General features: G+C 54.1%; 8 protein-coding genes across 9 annotated transcripts; 3 read left to right on the forward strand and 5 right to left on the reverse strand.

Moving 5' to 3' along the window:
* Window positions 1-216: 216 nt before the first annotated feature.
* Window positions 217-942, forward strand: CKM354_000269000 (uncharacterized protein; the record flags this gene model as incomplete). Its single annotated transcript, XM_044797854.1, has 2 exons — window positions 217-625; window positions 710-942. 2 exons carry the CDS (start codon window positions 217-219, stop codon window positions 940-942), a joined length of 642 nt encoding a protein of 213 aa, XP_044653789.1.
* Window positions 943-988: 46 nt separating this feature from the next.
* CKM354_000269100 (uncharacterized protein) lies at window positions 989-2,263 on the reverse strand (the record flags this gene model as incomplete). The annotated part of the gene is made up of 1 exon (XM_044797855.1): window positions 989-2,263. The coding sequence occupies one exon, from the start codon at window positions 2,261-2,263 to the stop codon at window positions 989-991; it is 1,275 nt and encodes a 424-aa protein (XP_044653790.1).
* A 551-nt stretch (window positions 2,264-2,814) lies between these two features.
* On the reverse strand, window positions 2,815-5,010 carry CKM354_000269200 (uncharacterized protein; the record flags this gene model as incomplete). The annotated part of the gene is made up of 2 exons (XM_044797856.1): window positions 2,815-4,749; window positions 4,801-5,010. The coding sequence occupies 2 exons, from the start codon at window positions 5,008-5,010 to the stop codon at window positions 2,815-2,817; spliced, it is 2,145 nt and encodes a 714-aa protein (XP_044653791.1).
* A 777-nt stretch (window positions 5,011-5,787) lies between these two features.
* CKM354_000269300 (uncharacterized protein) lies at window positions 5,788-6,958 on the reverse strand (the record flags this gene model as incomplete). Its single annotated transcript, XM_044797857.1, has 8 exons — window positions 5,788-5,959; window positions 6,008-6,112; window positions 6,180-6,277; window positions 6,341-6,442; window positions 6,501-6,559; window positions 6,613-6,657; window positions 6,744-6,848; window positions 6,895-6,958. 8 exons carry the CDS (start codon window positions 6,956-6,958, stop codon window positions 5,788-5,790), a joined length of 750 nt encoding a protein of 249 aa, XP_044653792.1.
* A 699-nt stretch (window positions 6,959-7,657) lies between these two features.
* Window positions 7,658-8,799, reverse strand: CKM354_000269400 (uncharacterized protein; the record flags this gene model as incomplete). Of its 2 annotated transcripts, none has more annotated exons than XM_044797858.1 (3): window positions 7,658-7,886; window positions 7,952-8,715; window positions 8,767-8,799. In XM_044797858.1, the coding sequence occupies 3 exons, from the start codon at window positions 8,797-8,799 to the stop codon at window positions 7,658-7,660; spliced, it is 1,026 nt and encodes a 341-aa protein (XP_044653793.1). The 2 variants fall into 2 exon arrangements, with proteins under 2 accessions (XP_044653793.1, XP_044653794.1); XM_044797859.1 differs by having other exon boundaries at window positions 7,952-8,718.
* Window positions 8,800-9,055: 256 nt separating this feature from the next.
* On the forward strand, window positions 9,056-9,316 carry CKM354_000269500 (U2 snRNP complex subunit YSF3; the record flags this gene model as incomplete). Its single annotated transcript, XM_044797860.1, has 1 exon — window positions 9,056-9,316. One exon carries the CDS (start codon window positions 9,056-9,058, stop codon window positions 9,314-9,316), a length of 261 nt encoding a protein of 86 aa, XP_044653795.1.
* Window positions 9,317-10,340: 1,024 nt separating this feature from the next.
* CKM354_000269600 (mediator complex subunit SOH1) lies at window positions 10,341-10,887 on the reverse strand (the record flags this gene model as incomplete). The annotated part of the gene is made up of 3 exons (XM_044797861.1): window positions 10,341-10,467; window positions 10,519-10,652; window positions 10,795-10,887. 3 exons carry the CDS (start codon window positions 10,885-10,887, stop codon window positions 10,341-10,343), a joined length of 354 nt encoding a protein of 117 aa, XP_044653796.1.
* Window positions 10,888-11,753: 866 nt separating this feature from the next.
* CKM354_000269700 (uncharacterized protein) lies at window positions 11,754-13,747 on the forward strand (the record flags this gene model as incomplete). The annotated part of the gene is made up of 5 exons (XM_044797862.1): window positions 11,754-11,787; window positions 11,883-12,139; window positions 12,355-12,412; window positions 12,469-12,846; window positions 12,897-13,747. 5 exons carry the CDS (start codon window positions 11,754-11,756, stop codon window positions 13,745-13,747), a joined length of 1,578 nt encoding a protein of 525 aa, XP_044653797.1.
* Window positions 13,748-13,875: the final 128 nt, after the last annotated feature.

Here is a 13,875-nt window from a genome sequence, read left to right on the forward strand (position 1 = left end):
CCGCCCCACATGCCCACTTCTTCTGATGCAAGGTCGGAAGTAATGCATTGTAGGTTATCAGGTACTCAGCCTCACGTGCGCTTCGCCACACTCGAGTCTCATACAAGTTCTACCTCCACCCCACCTTGCTATACTCCGTCCATACTACGCTAACTTCTTTATCTGACCGTTCGCTCAGATCTACGCCCAGCACCCACTCGACATCAAACATCCAAGATGGTCCAGTCTTCCGGTTCGACCATGTACGAGAAGCCCAGAGATAGCGAACAGACACTGCCGCGTTACTCTGTCGACGGGCTTGAATCCGGAGCGCCTCTGATATCTGGAGAAGAAGAAACACAGCGGCCACAGCTCACCCTGCCAGAGGAGAACGACACTTCCGACGCAGTCCGAACCTTCCTTCGCGACGTTCTGACTACATGCAACTACGCCGACGAGAAAGAAGCTGAGCAAATTGCCGCAAGATGGAAAATGGGCAAAGGCAAAGAGCTTCGCGCTGAATCGCCTCATCTTTTCCGATCGATCCTTGGCGATGAGGCCGGATGGATTCTATACAAGGAAGTCCAAGTTCAGAAGCATCTCGAGCAGGAGGCGAAGAAGCCGAGCATGGCGCAGAGCACCAAGGGTTAGTACTTCTCACTTGGTTCGCACTCCTGGGACAGTTCCAAAAGGTTGATATCGAAGAGCAAACTGACTGTGCATCAAAAAGTTGCAATCGCCGCACTCGTTGACATCGCCATCTTCCTCGCCCTCCTCTACCCGACATTCACTTTCAGCTCAGCGCTCGTGGGCCTAGTTTTCATACTGTGGTTCTTCGGTATCATAATCATGCTGGTCCCAATCGCCATAGTCGCTGGCACGAAGTCAGATGTCAAGACTGCTGAGAACAATGCCGAAGGCGCCCTCAGGACGTCGTATCGTTCATACTGCACAGGTCACTAATTGATAGCACTGGAAGTTCCACGATCGGTATCATTGGATATATACATTAAAATGCTAGAGTATCTGCTCGCGAGAATATCGAAGCCGAATCCTCCGCCGTAGACAGTATGGCTTCCAGATCATCATCGATAGTAGTCAAACTGCAAGCGTCATCTGTCTCCGGATATATAGTGGCTCGATTGCAGTACAAAGTCTGAGATCGAGTGAGGCCACAATTGATTTCCCATCGTAACGTTATTTGCCCGGGGCGATGCGCTTCGCTGCTAGCCCATGCACGAAAGTGCCTGCCTAATCTGACTTCTTCCAACCGGCGCAACTTCTCAAAGATGGTCATAAGCGTGCTCGCTTGCGCAGCAGAATTCTCTAGGTGGACGAAGGAACATTCTCCGATGTTCAGCCCTGCTAGCATGCTAGCCTCTGGTAGTGCTAGGAATCTGAGATGTCGGAACTTTCTCAGAATAGTAATCATTTCTTGTAGCGGCGGACTTATTCGACCACGTATACCCAGACTTCTTAATTGAGGCATGCTCTGGTACGCTAGTTGCACCGATTCGATATCCCACAGTGCGTTGCAGGAGAACTCTCGCAGCTCGGTGGCTTGTCCGGCAGCTTGCAGAAATTCTGGTAGTGGGTTGTGGCCAGATAATGATTCTATCAACCAGTCATCCGAAGAGATTGCCTCGACGGTCGGGCAGTAGCGGATTAGCCAACCCGAGTGGGCACCAACGACGAGTTCTTTCAGCTGCGGGTAGGAGGGGCCAGCTTGTTCGAAGGTCTCTCGCAGCGATTCACTGCAGGATGGTGTTGTTGATAGCGACATTTTCGTGAGCCTTTTCATCAAAGCCATGCATTCTATTAGGATCAGTCCGAGCTCATCAAGCACTTCAGATGGCACTGTGCGCTCCGGTTTAGGCCACAGGTCTATGTGCAGCTCCCGTGTCGCCTTTAAGGCATCTTCTGATTGTCGTAGCGCTTTCAAGGACTCAATCATATGCTCTGGACCCCAGCTTCGGCCAAGTCGGATCTTCTCGAATAACAGAGGTGATGCCAGAGTACGCATGCGCCTGTTGCACATTGCAAGACTGATCAGATCTTGCGAGCTTGCGGCATCTGTAGCGCTTGGGAGGCCGTCATCCAGTCTTGTGCTTTCCTCCACATAGTCGAGAACCAGCAACAGGATATCGTCAGGCAGACACATCAGCGACGGCGCGCCATGCCTAGCGACCTGGTAGTTGTGTCGAGAGATCTGGATGCTCCGCAGTAAGTGCGTTAGGTAAGTAATCGCATGATCCGAACAGTCCGAGATGTACTGGAGTGACATTGGCCTGCGACAGTTCGCGCATCCAGCGTGATCGAATGCTTAGAGCAAGGATGAGTTCAGTGTCCGCGTGTTACTCGATGCGCCAGCGCCAGCTGATGGATGCGGGACGTCGTGTTAAACTGGTGCCTGGCATGTCCTCTTGCAGGTTTGCGCATCGTGGCTATGCCAGCTGTGTACCGTGCACACAACACGCCCACCTAAAGGCTTCGAGACCTCGCGATGCACGGATCATCAGTCTGGGGTATGGGCACAGACATATATGCACGCAGTCTGTGATTGATGTGATGCTGAAGCAGGAGATGAGGGGTTTGCGAAGGTGGGCAACGACATGATGTGTGCCTGAGGCACACATTCCCTGAACGCTCAATGGGTATATTTTCTACTACAAGCACATAAACTCGCGCAACCGCTCGTGCGAGACTTTGTCATCAAGTCTCTGATGCACCTCCTTATGGCGAGAGCTGCTGACCTTTCCACAATCTTCTGGAACGATACGTTTCGAGGACATTCCTCGAATCTGTCCCCTCTACGACGAAGCTTCTATCAAGGCTTTAATCAACTTCGTCAGCCCAGTCGCCGTCCGATTCCTCATCGTCTCCGTCGTCGAAAGCCTCAAGCCCAGAGTCTTGCTCTGATGTCGTAGTGGCCGTGGATGTCGACGGTGCCACCGGCGATGACGTTGTATTAGTGGCCGCAGCTTGTGCGTTCAGCCCAGGTTGGCCAGGAGTTGCATTCGTGTTTGGCGCCGGAGGACCGAATACAGGCACCGGGAACGTGAAGGTGTGGTGGTGATGACCAGGTGGCAGCGGGCCTCCGGCAAGCATCTGGTTTAGCGTTGCTGTCAGTGGATTTAAACCATGCTGCTGTTGCCCAGCTTGCCCTGGTTGTGCACCCTGTCCCACTGGCCCACCTGGTGCAGCTTGTGCCGCCGGCGGGGCATTACCAGTAGCTGGAGGCGGTCCTGCGGGAGGTGGTGGCCCACCAGGCGGCGGCGGCGGTCCCATTGGAATTGGCAACACGATCCCGCCATGTGCACCTCCGACTGGCCCACCACCAAGCGCGGCGAAAAGGCCGTTGAGGCCGTTCAAACCACCCATGTCGTCGTGAATGTCTTGACCGAGATTGAACTCCTCGATGAAACGTGGCAGCTGCTCATTGATATCTTCCAGAGATGGGAGACAGATGAAATACCCCCTCTCTGGCATTCGCTCTTGCCCGGGTGCCTTGTGGTCTTTGTCTTCGTACATGCTGCATTTCTTCACGAGCGCCGTCTGTGTAGTGCTTGCAGGCTGGAGCGCGTCCGCAGTGGCAGGACTGACCTCGTACGACTTAGGCAAATCAACCTCATTTTCGGGAATGAGGTCGGGAAGCTCATCGTCGCTGTCTTCTTCAGTCCACTCGTCCTCTGGATCGGCATGCATTTCCGGCATAGGTCCCCAAGCTGCTTCGTCTGCAAGCATGTCTTCGTCCAATTGTTTCAAGAAGTAAACCTTTCGCGCAGTCTGTTGTAGGTATTCCAGGTGCAGGTGCTGCAGCTTTGGTAGCTGCTTGATGACCTTGAGGATTGTGACCCAGTTACCTGAGCTAAGATCGATCGCGTGAAGCATGAGCTTCTCAACGTTGCACAATCCTGCAATAATGGTGCCCATAGTCCTGCCATCGATCACAATACTGTCGAGCTTGATCTTCTTGATTTTGCTGAGGTCCAACGCATTAGCCAGTGATTTGCACATAACACCAGTTGGATCAGCGAGATCGAAACTCCATCTGTAGTTAACGACGCTCGACAGCAAGGGTGTGAAATTGACAAGGGCGCTGCTTGCAAGACCGATATGGTCGTCATGTCCTTTGCGGAGGTCGTAGCTGCGGAATTGGACTCTGAAATCTTCAAGTTCGGCGAATGCGGCTCTGAGCTTCTCGAGTGTGTTCGGCTTGAACTTCAGATCTTCGATCGGCGAGAGTCCGTGAAGATGGCTGCGTGTTCTAGTCTCCACCACCTTCAGCGATCGAATTCCGCTGTCAGCGACAGCCACGAGCAAACCCTTCCAACACAGGGATAGCCACTCGAAATGCTCAGTCAGCGCCTGTTGCGTGGCTGCATCTGAAGGCCCGTAATGGGGAGTTGTGCCGGTCGTCCGATGGAATTTGCTCAGCCCTCGTATTTCAGCAGTCAGTGGCACGTCTGAGGTGTTGTCGACCAAAGCGAGGTGCTTCATGCGCGGCAGCTTGCTGAATGCCTCAACCAAGGATGCTTTGAAGCCTTTGGTCTTCTTAAGCATCTGCTGGTCGCGCAAGTAAAGGATGAAGGCCTCGCGTTGCCTCACGCCTGGATGCCAGCAGTGACCTAGGCAAGAATGTGGGCAGTGCTTTGGTCGCTCTTTGACGAGCGCCGTAATGAAGTAGACATCGTGCAGATAACCGCGGAGCTTGACGCTATTGGCGATGTTGACGAGAACTTTCAGTGACTCGGTCGTAAACATAAAGCACTACAAGTGGTGGTCAGCTTGTGTCGATTCAGCCTTTGGCGAACATGATACTTTTTGGGCGAAATATTCCTTGGCCCACTCATGAAGGGTTTTACGTTCGATATCCACGCAGGTCTGTCGCAGCGCGAACACGTCGTCAGACTGCAGACGTAGCGAAATATTGGAAATCAGTTCTTCTGGGAGTCGAGCGAGCTGACAGTGAGCATTTGGAGCTGCGTTGCCTGTCGCCGCATTGGAAGGCGGCACCGAAGAGTCCGCCATGGCAGTGATCAATCAGCGGCGCCGGCGCGGACGCGTCGAAGGTGACAGCACGAATGTGTCGATATGTCGTTGTCGCCTGTTCCGTTTGTCGGGGCAAGTTGTGGTTGGGGTTGAAGTTCAAAGTTGCAGTGTCGCGACTGATGAGCTGTCGCTCGCTTGTGCAGCAGGGATCTCGTGTTCAGCAGGGGCCCCTCAATTACTGAGTGCAACAACTCGGGCAATCGAGGAGCAAACGAAACTGATCGAAACTGACGGAAGCCAGTGGGCGTTTGTGCGTGAAAATGTTGTTGATGCCAGGTCAAGTGTGTCAATCAATAGGTGAAGTGCGCTAGCTTCACTGGCTCTTGCTTGAGCTAGAAAGCCACGTTGTGTCACTCTTGCCGTTTCGAGTAGAATGGTTTACTGCCTAGACACACCAATCAAACATCCTTGTTCATGGTCCGAATGAATGAATGAACAATACGCGATATGTAACGAGTCTCAAAGCTTGCGACCAGGACAATAGACAGAAAAGCTGTTCGTTGCTACATGAAATTGACGCAGTAGAACTGCTTTGCAGGGCGTTCGGCGCAAGTGCATCAACAATTACAGTCTCAACTTTCCATATACCATATGCGCCACCCGATCGCGCTGCCCATGACAGGCCTCTCCCCCAAATGTATCCCATTCTCTACACCTCACCGAGTAATGTGAGTATTGAGCGACAGGCGATAAGACAGGCCGTGCTTGACTATATCTATCATCGATCGCTCTACATCACTCGCATCTGATAGTAAACTACTCATAGCTTGCAGGCAAGAGTGGTGCTTCACCAGGAATGATGGTTCCGTTCTGGATGGCACCTCCGTGAGACTGCGCCAAAGTGCCATAGACGGGATAGTACTTCTGCAGCCAAGGGATGATGGTCTCGGCACCTGGAGTATTGCGCCAATCTCGCATGAGATCACACCTGAAGACGTCAGCGGGCGAGCATTCGATGGTCTTGGGCTCCACTTACACAATGCTGAACAAGCTGACGATCTGCACACCGGCTTGGGCCATTCGGTCGTTCGAGACGTCTCTGATGAGAGGAGTCGTGGTTCCCGAGGCTTCAACGTTCGCCCTTCCCCAAAAATTAGTATAAGCCCAAAAGCTCACAAACAACACCAGAAATTGGGATGACAGCTTACCAGACTGAATACCCTTCTTCGCGCAGCGAGAGAGCCAGGAAGGTCGTGCAAACGTCCGTGACGATCCCGCCAACTATGATCTGGCTTTTGTTCGCAGCCTACAACGATACAAGGTTAGTCCAATGATAGCGTTGGTGGAATGCGGTTGCAGTAAGTGATACCCTAATAGCGTCTCTGAATTCTTCGTTGTCCCACGCATTGACCTCGCCTTGTCTCTGCACAAGTGGCACAAGAGTTCGATTGGGATACATGTCCAAAATGGCCTGACAAAGCACAGTTAGAACGAGCAGATATGTTACCACTGTGGAGACAATGCAATACCTTTGGGAGAGGACCATTCGGGCCAGTCTGAGCAGAAGTCGTCATAATAACAGGCAACTCTGAGAGAATATCAGAGTCTGACACGACACAAGGCATTTGTCGAAGTGCTTACCGGGAAAGATCTCGCCGATGGCAGCGTGCGCGATCATGGAGTTGTCTACAAATATCAGTCAGTGGAGGGTTCAAGGATATTAGAGACAGATCTGCCGCGGCATGGAAATGCCTTCCGGCGACTATACGCACAATAGAGCGTGGGATCGAAATCTCTTGCTAGACTATATAGTCCAACTTGCAAGTCGAGGATCAAGAGCAGCGCATCGGACTTGTTGAGACGTTCGAAGGGAACCGCTATTCTCTGTTAGCTGTGCTTTCGATGAAAGGGCAATCGACTCACAATCTGCAAGCGTGTGTGCTGCAAGGCTGGCAAGAGCCATGATCGAGGAGAAAGCGAACTTCATGTTGGCGGTTGCTGGCTTGGTGGACGAGGTGCTGGATGGATCACATTGCTGGGAATCGATACATGTTATATAGGCATCTCTTTCCTCTGTACGTCCATGCGGCTCTCCATTTTGAGTGCGGCTATCCGTCTCGGCCATTTGATTGTGGATCGCATTGCCATGCTGAACGTTCGCCAGTGGCGGAAAGAAGCTCCCGCAAGAACCGAGCAGAAGGTGGCGGACGCCGGTGTTGTCGAACTCGCCTCAAGTGCATTACATAGCATTGCATACGAGCTTGAAAATTCGTTCGACAGCCTGTCGCGTAGCACAACAGTGCTCAGCTATTGGTAGATTGTGCTGGCCGAAGTCCACCCCGAGCACCTGGGCCGATATGCCTGTGGGTATCGTACATTTACGCTCTATTAGTTGATGTGTAGTAATGCATTGTAGTCCGGACTCTGAGCCTTATTCGGAACGCCACGTGCAGCGACGGGTATTGCAGTCAACCTTTAGTGGCTGCTGCATCAGCATTCAGTAAGCATACCGCTTTGCCAAGACATATGGCCGGGGTAGCTGCATGGAATACGAGACAATGGACATGTATGTCTCCACCAAGAGTTGCACTGCGACATCGGTCCACGCCTGCCACTCCGTTGCATGATCCTGCAGTCCGGAAACGGCTGATGCTGCAATCCAGAGGGATCTAACACTGTGGAGATTTCATCCTTCGTGTTCCTCATCGTCTTCATCATTATCTTCAGACTCGTCCTCGTCCTGCGGGACGGCATTTTTCCGCTGCCGGGGCTTTTTCGGAGCCGGTCCACCTTCTTGCGTCTGGCCTGCTGGTTTATCAGAGATTCCCAAACTGCGCATAATCTTCTTGTCCAGCTCTTCTTCTTCTTCGTCGGTTTGTGGTGGCATGACCATTCGTGCTACTCCTCGCACACCGCTGAAACCACGCGCAAACGATTAGCTCTCTTTCTCAAAGCATTGATGCGATACAGTGAGACTTACTCTTCACCAACCTCTAGTCTCCCTCTGGGTCCAACCACGAAGTATGTGTCGTCTTCGCCAGTTCCTGTGCTCTCTTTCAGCTTGTACAAGTATCCGTCCTTTTCAAGTCTCTTCATCAATTGCTCGTTCTTCTCATACCCAGCCAGCGTGGTCCGATCGTCAATGCCCAGCTTACGAAGGAAACGCTCCATCTTGGTGTCTGGAAGAGTGCCGCCTGAGAGCAGGATCAAAGACACTAGCATTGTATAAATGCCGACGTACTGCGCTTCGGCATCACTAGTGGGCGCAGCGGCAGGCGCCAGGATTGCTGGATCTCGCAGCTCAGGAGGCAACACGCTCACCAAGCTCCATGCTGACGTCGTCTTGGTTTGGCTCTGCGTTTCCTTCTTCTGGGCAGCTCTCCTCTGCTGCAATGTAACTTTCTCCCGGGCGGGCAATTCGACCATCTCCATACCAAAAACGGACCTGAGTTGGTATTGTGCTTGATCCCAGACAGCAGTAAAAAGCTTTCCTCGGCCACTTGCCGATCCAAGGACTTTCTCGTTGATGTCTTGTCGTCGTATCGGTCTTCGACCATATTCACATGCAAGGGCTAGGCGGACGAGCTTCTTGGCCAGTTCATCGTTGCTGCCGTTTTGTGTTTGTCCATGATCCCCAGCAAAGGCGCTATCTTCATCGTCATTGCCTTGCGTCCTGCGTCGTTGTGTCGCAGGTTCTGGTGAGCGCTCCGGCGATGGTGAGGCCGACTCTTCCGCTTGGTCGGGCTGCTGCAATACATCAGCATCAAAGCCGGATCACGCGTCGCGTATCCCTACCGCACGTCTTTTTCTGCCGTTCACGGGCGGCATTGCATCAAACTTGTCTGGAGGCAAGCCTCTGATATATTGTGAGCGCGTGCGTTGCTTGGATTTTATGCGACGGCGTGAGCATATCCATCTTGTCGGCAAGAGCGTTCACAAGGCCTCCGCCAGAAGACGCGCCGGCACACCCCTCACACGCGTTCCCGCTATCACGCCAAGACATTAGTTCACTTCTTCTTCACAACCTCCAGTCGCTGCGCACGAAACACCATCATCGCACCGCACACCCCAACACAAGCGCATCATGGCCGACAAATTGCGCACACAGCAGCAGCTCGAATCGCTGCAAAACAAGTACATCGGGACTGGTCACGCAGACACAACTAAACACGAGTGGACATCCAACATCGCGCGCGACAGCTACGCTTCCTACCAAGGACATCCTCCGCTCTTGCACTACATGGCGATCGGAATGGGCATGCCGATGGAGAAAGTCAGGATGCAGTGTATGGAGAAAATGGTATTACCCGTTGGGCCAGCGCCGGAGAGAGATGGTGGCAGTTGAGGAAGCGCCACAAAAGACAACAGTCTGAAGATTGCGACAAGCAAAAAAGGATGTTCTACAATACGTCGGAAGGCCATACGACTCCAATGCACGGGGTATCGTACTGCTAGTGGCAATCAACAAGCAATTGCGAAAGGGGCAGACGGCACAAGCGTTTCCCTTCGGTCGTATACCACCCATGCAAACTGCTGCCAATTCAGTAGGCTTCTACAGCCCATATGAGCGCACTATTGGATCAGGTCACAGGCTGGATATGATTTCTGTGGCCTACGGCACATAACGCTTGCGAATTGTATCTATCGTGCAGTCCTCCAACAAAAAAATGAGGATCACCGCCGCTGAAGGTTGAAAAGCGAGATTACGGACCAGCAAGTACCAGCCGGAAAAATCGTGCACGCAATTCGAGAGTACTTCAGCTCAACTCAAATACCCGCTGCAGCAAGCAGCTCTAATACAGTCCGCGTCATAACATTGCACGCAGCGAACTTGAGGTCAACGATGTACACAGTGTCAGATTTGCTTGGTTTCAGTATTGATTATTTGAGTTGAGTAGGTTCCTGAAACATCCAATGTATTTTGCGACTTCCGCAATCACTCGATGACTCAACTCGTGCTCTGAGTAGCCCATGAGGCGAGAATGCGCCACGTTCTCCTGGCACTGGCATCTGTAACCTATCCGTGCAGACGGTGACTGTCAAACTCGAGTTTTCACCGTTGAAGCAAAAAGAACGTGGCCCGTCACTGAGATATCGAGTGACAACCACAGTGATCGCTCCGAGGGATGTTTTGATATCCTGGCAAACTTTCCGATTCTCTGGTACAGGTCCTTTCGGAACGTTGAAAGACCGGCATTACCTTGACGCTACGCGTTCGTTCTTCAACCTTGGACGAGTCATGTGCCGAGCGGCTTGGCAGCACCTAAGCAGTGCCGTCCAAGCAGGGCCGCGCAATCAATGTTTGTGGCCATTACAGAGAAGTATAGGCTTTGTGCGAAGGGTTGCGAGGTAAGATAACAGAATCGTCATCATGTAGAGGTGCTCGCTTCCATGCCCTCGTGGAAGAGCCGTCCTGCAACTTCAGGGCTGAGAATGTCTTTGCGGAACCGCTCTTCTTGCAACAACTCCAGGGCTCGCAAGGTAGGGCCAGGATACCTCGACAAAATTAGCAGTAGTTTCGATTGCACAGATCGATTCGAGACTCACTGCAGGTATCGAAGGTAAGTCGGATCACGGAAATACTGCAGATAATCTAGATATGCCACGAATTCTTCATTCTCTAGCAGTTTCTTGTCCGCGAGGTACGACAGATATTGTGGGTTCGCGAGCATCTGCACAAACTGTGCTTGACGATTAGCTGGACTGTGCGAGATAGCGACGGAGATGATGGCGGTCGCGTGCAAGCCATGTGATCGGGCAGAATGCGCGGTCTGGGCGTCGAGCCTCGCTGGTGTGATTGGGATCACCCATGGTACAACTCACCTCGAGCTCCAGTGTGAATCTGTCGTGGCCGCCATGATGGATCCTGTGTTCTGGCACGGCCGCCTCGCCACTGCTACGATCCGGCGCGGACATGACTGGCGTCTGCTGGATCGATGAGGGTGTCTAGTCTGGACCAGCGCGTAAACACGCGGTGCAGAATGAGGTTGCGGTCTCGGCTTGCTCGACGGAGCAAAGGTGGGAGATCCACCGCGCGACTGGCCGCTAGCGAGCGAGTGGGCGTGAGCTAAAGCGGACCCTGAGATGAGCTTGTCCGTTCAGAGAATGTGCAAAGCCAGAGGCCCACGTAATAACGGCAGGAATGCAGCGCGGCGCGGAGGAGAAGGGGCGCGGCGGAGCGGGGAGCAGCAGACGTGGTAGACGGGGGTGTGACACGCAATGTCGGCGCTGCAATGGGCGCGGGGGCAGCGGTGTGCGCAGTGCAGCACGCTGGGCGCGTGGTAGTCAAGAGGCCGAGGCTGGACTTGCTTCTTCGATTCACGCACTGCTGGTGGTCAGTGTTGACGCACGCAGGGGTCGCGAAGGTTGATGTTCTATGCTTGGCGTCGATGAGCGGGCGGCGCCCTGCAACGGAAGGCGAGAGTTTAAGGACACGGCGCTCCTCGCTGCAGACCAGACCTCCCTCCCTCGCACCATCGTCCCTATGCTGCAGCGCGTGCCCGCCGACGAGACCGACATACATATAGCACCGGCATCCACCAGCCGAGCAGAACTACCTGACGACTAGCAACCGGAGCCGTTAGTACGCCAATCGACTGCGCGCATTCCACTGGGCGGCGTGAGAGGAGAAGCAAAGCAAAGCCAGCCCAGCACGCGGTCACGCTGCACGCCACCGTCGTCCATATATTCACCCACGCGCACCCGCTCGCGCGCCGCCCAACCTCGCGCACCGCTGCCCCGTCGCCCCCCAGGCAGACGTGCAAAGGACGCGAGCCGGCAGCATGGCATTCTTCGCCGAACCCGCCGCGGCTTCAGGTATGACGACTCCTGTTTCACGTTGCTGCACCCGCACGCTCGCTTGCTCCCCATGCTTGCAAACGCCCACCGCTGCCCTACTGACGCCCGTTCAGACCGCCAGCGCGCCCCCGTTGGCCTGTCATTAGACCTGCCTCCCACCAATCTGCCGTCGCCGTCCTTTTCCAGCAACAATCCCTTCAGAAGGGCCGCCTCGCCGTCACCCCGACACCCGAGTTTCAATAGCAACACGCTGCCCGTCGTGCAGCGACCCGAACGTCCAATGTCGACCAATCCGTTCCTCGACGATGACGAGGTCGCCCGCCTGCGACAGCAACAAGCCCGCCCCGTGCAGGTGCCCGAGGACATCTTCGTGAGTGCTCCCGCGTTTGCTGTCGCGCGCGCCAATGCCCTGCAGCTTCCCTGTCACTCTGCGAGCTTGTGTCATTCGTCCTGGCAGAATTGGCGTTTTCAAACTACCACGCCTGCTGCTCCTGCGACACAAGCTTCCCCTGATCCGCACCCCTCAATGAGATGGAGCGCTTCCACAACTTCACCCATATGTTTGCTGACTTCCGCTCGCGGCAGAACGACCTCTCTCTCCTGGACAAACCACTATCAAACGGACAGAGTGGAGCAGGCGCATGTACGTGCCAACCATTGACCATCTGATTTGAAGAAGCTTGCTCACCAGTGGACTAGACATCGTGAAGCGACCAGAAGATCGAGCCCCCCCTCGTCCCACTGGCCCACCTCCCACATACCGACCATCTGGCGAGCGCGATCGACCACCCCGACCAGTTCGCAGTCCCGACAAAAACGCATTTCCCCGCTCCCGACCACGACGAGCGTCAGAATCCTCAGTCATGGAAAAGGAACGCCGTCCACGCGTAGAGCGCGAAGAGTTTCGTGAACGTACAGAGTCCTCCGAACGTCGACGTGCTGAGAGGCGAAAGGAGCGGGAGGAACGCCACAAGCGAGAGAAAGAGAGGGTTCGCAATGGCGAGAAGCCACGACGCAAGCCTCAAGGATTGGACATTATTGACAAACTGGACGTGACCGGCATCTACGGTCAAGGCTGTAAGTCGAAACTCTGTGAGCAGAGGATAGGTGAAGCTGACAGTTCACAGTATTCCACCACGATGGCCCCTTTGACGCATGTAACCCGCATCGAAACTCCAAGAAGGACCGTCGTGCACCAATGCAGGCCTTCCCAGCTGATTCGGCGAACATGCAGCTCGGAGGCGCTGGACCGCTTCGATCTCAGCTTGATCTGGACAAATTCCACGGTCGCGGTGAAGAAGGATTCTCAGAGTACGCCGCGACACGAAAGAAGACCGAGACGAACCAGTGGAAGACGGAGCCCGTTACCATCGATCCTCTTCAGCGTGGTGAGTTGGTACATGGTCAGGAGACGAATGGGTTGGGAACTTCGACATTCCTGGAAGGTGCACCTGCTAGTAGGAAAGACATGCAGCGCCGGGATTCAGAAGATCCAGAGCTCAACGGAGGTGGTCTGTCGAGGAAGAAGTCCATTGCGCAGCGCTTCCGCGGCATGTCCGCTTCTCGACGTGACCGACCTGCTGATCTCCGAAGCCCAGAGGCACGATATCAGTATGGCGGACCAACAAGCCCACCCATTCCACAGACGAAAGCTATCAGTGCTGGAGGACCTGTGAAGGCCAAATTCAGCAAAGACAATGAGATCAATCCGTTCGACAGCGACTACGAGGCGGCCTTTGACAAGAAAGGCACACAGATTCGAATTGCTGAGCAGGAGAGACCACGGAACCGTTCACGATCTGGAAGCAGCCCCAAGGCCCCGCCTCTCACTAGAACTCAGACGAGCGATGCCCGTCTGCCCAGCAGAAATGGCAGAGTCAGCAGCGGCGACGAGGAGCGACCAAGTGGTGTCAGCGGCTTCTTGAACAGAATGCGATCGGTCAAAGGAGGACCGCGAAGGCCACGCGCGGCTGAGTAGCGAAGAGGACAATCGCCATGTGTCTTCTTTTCAGCTGTTGTTTTTCAGGATATGGACCGGGGAGTGCGGCACCCGTCGGTTGTCATTGAGCATGGGAGTGATAATTTGGAACCGGTACGGGTCTAACC

The sequence above is a fragment of the Cercospora kikuchii genome (assembly GCF_019650295.1).
Source record: "Cercospora kikuchii DNA, contig_00002, whole genome shotgun sequence".
NCBI classification, from domain to species: domain Eukaryota; kingdom Fungi; phylum Ascomycota; class Dothideomycetes; order Mycosphaerellales; family Mycosphaerellaceae; genus Cercospora; species Cercospora kikuchii.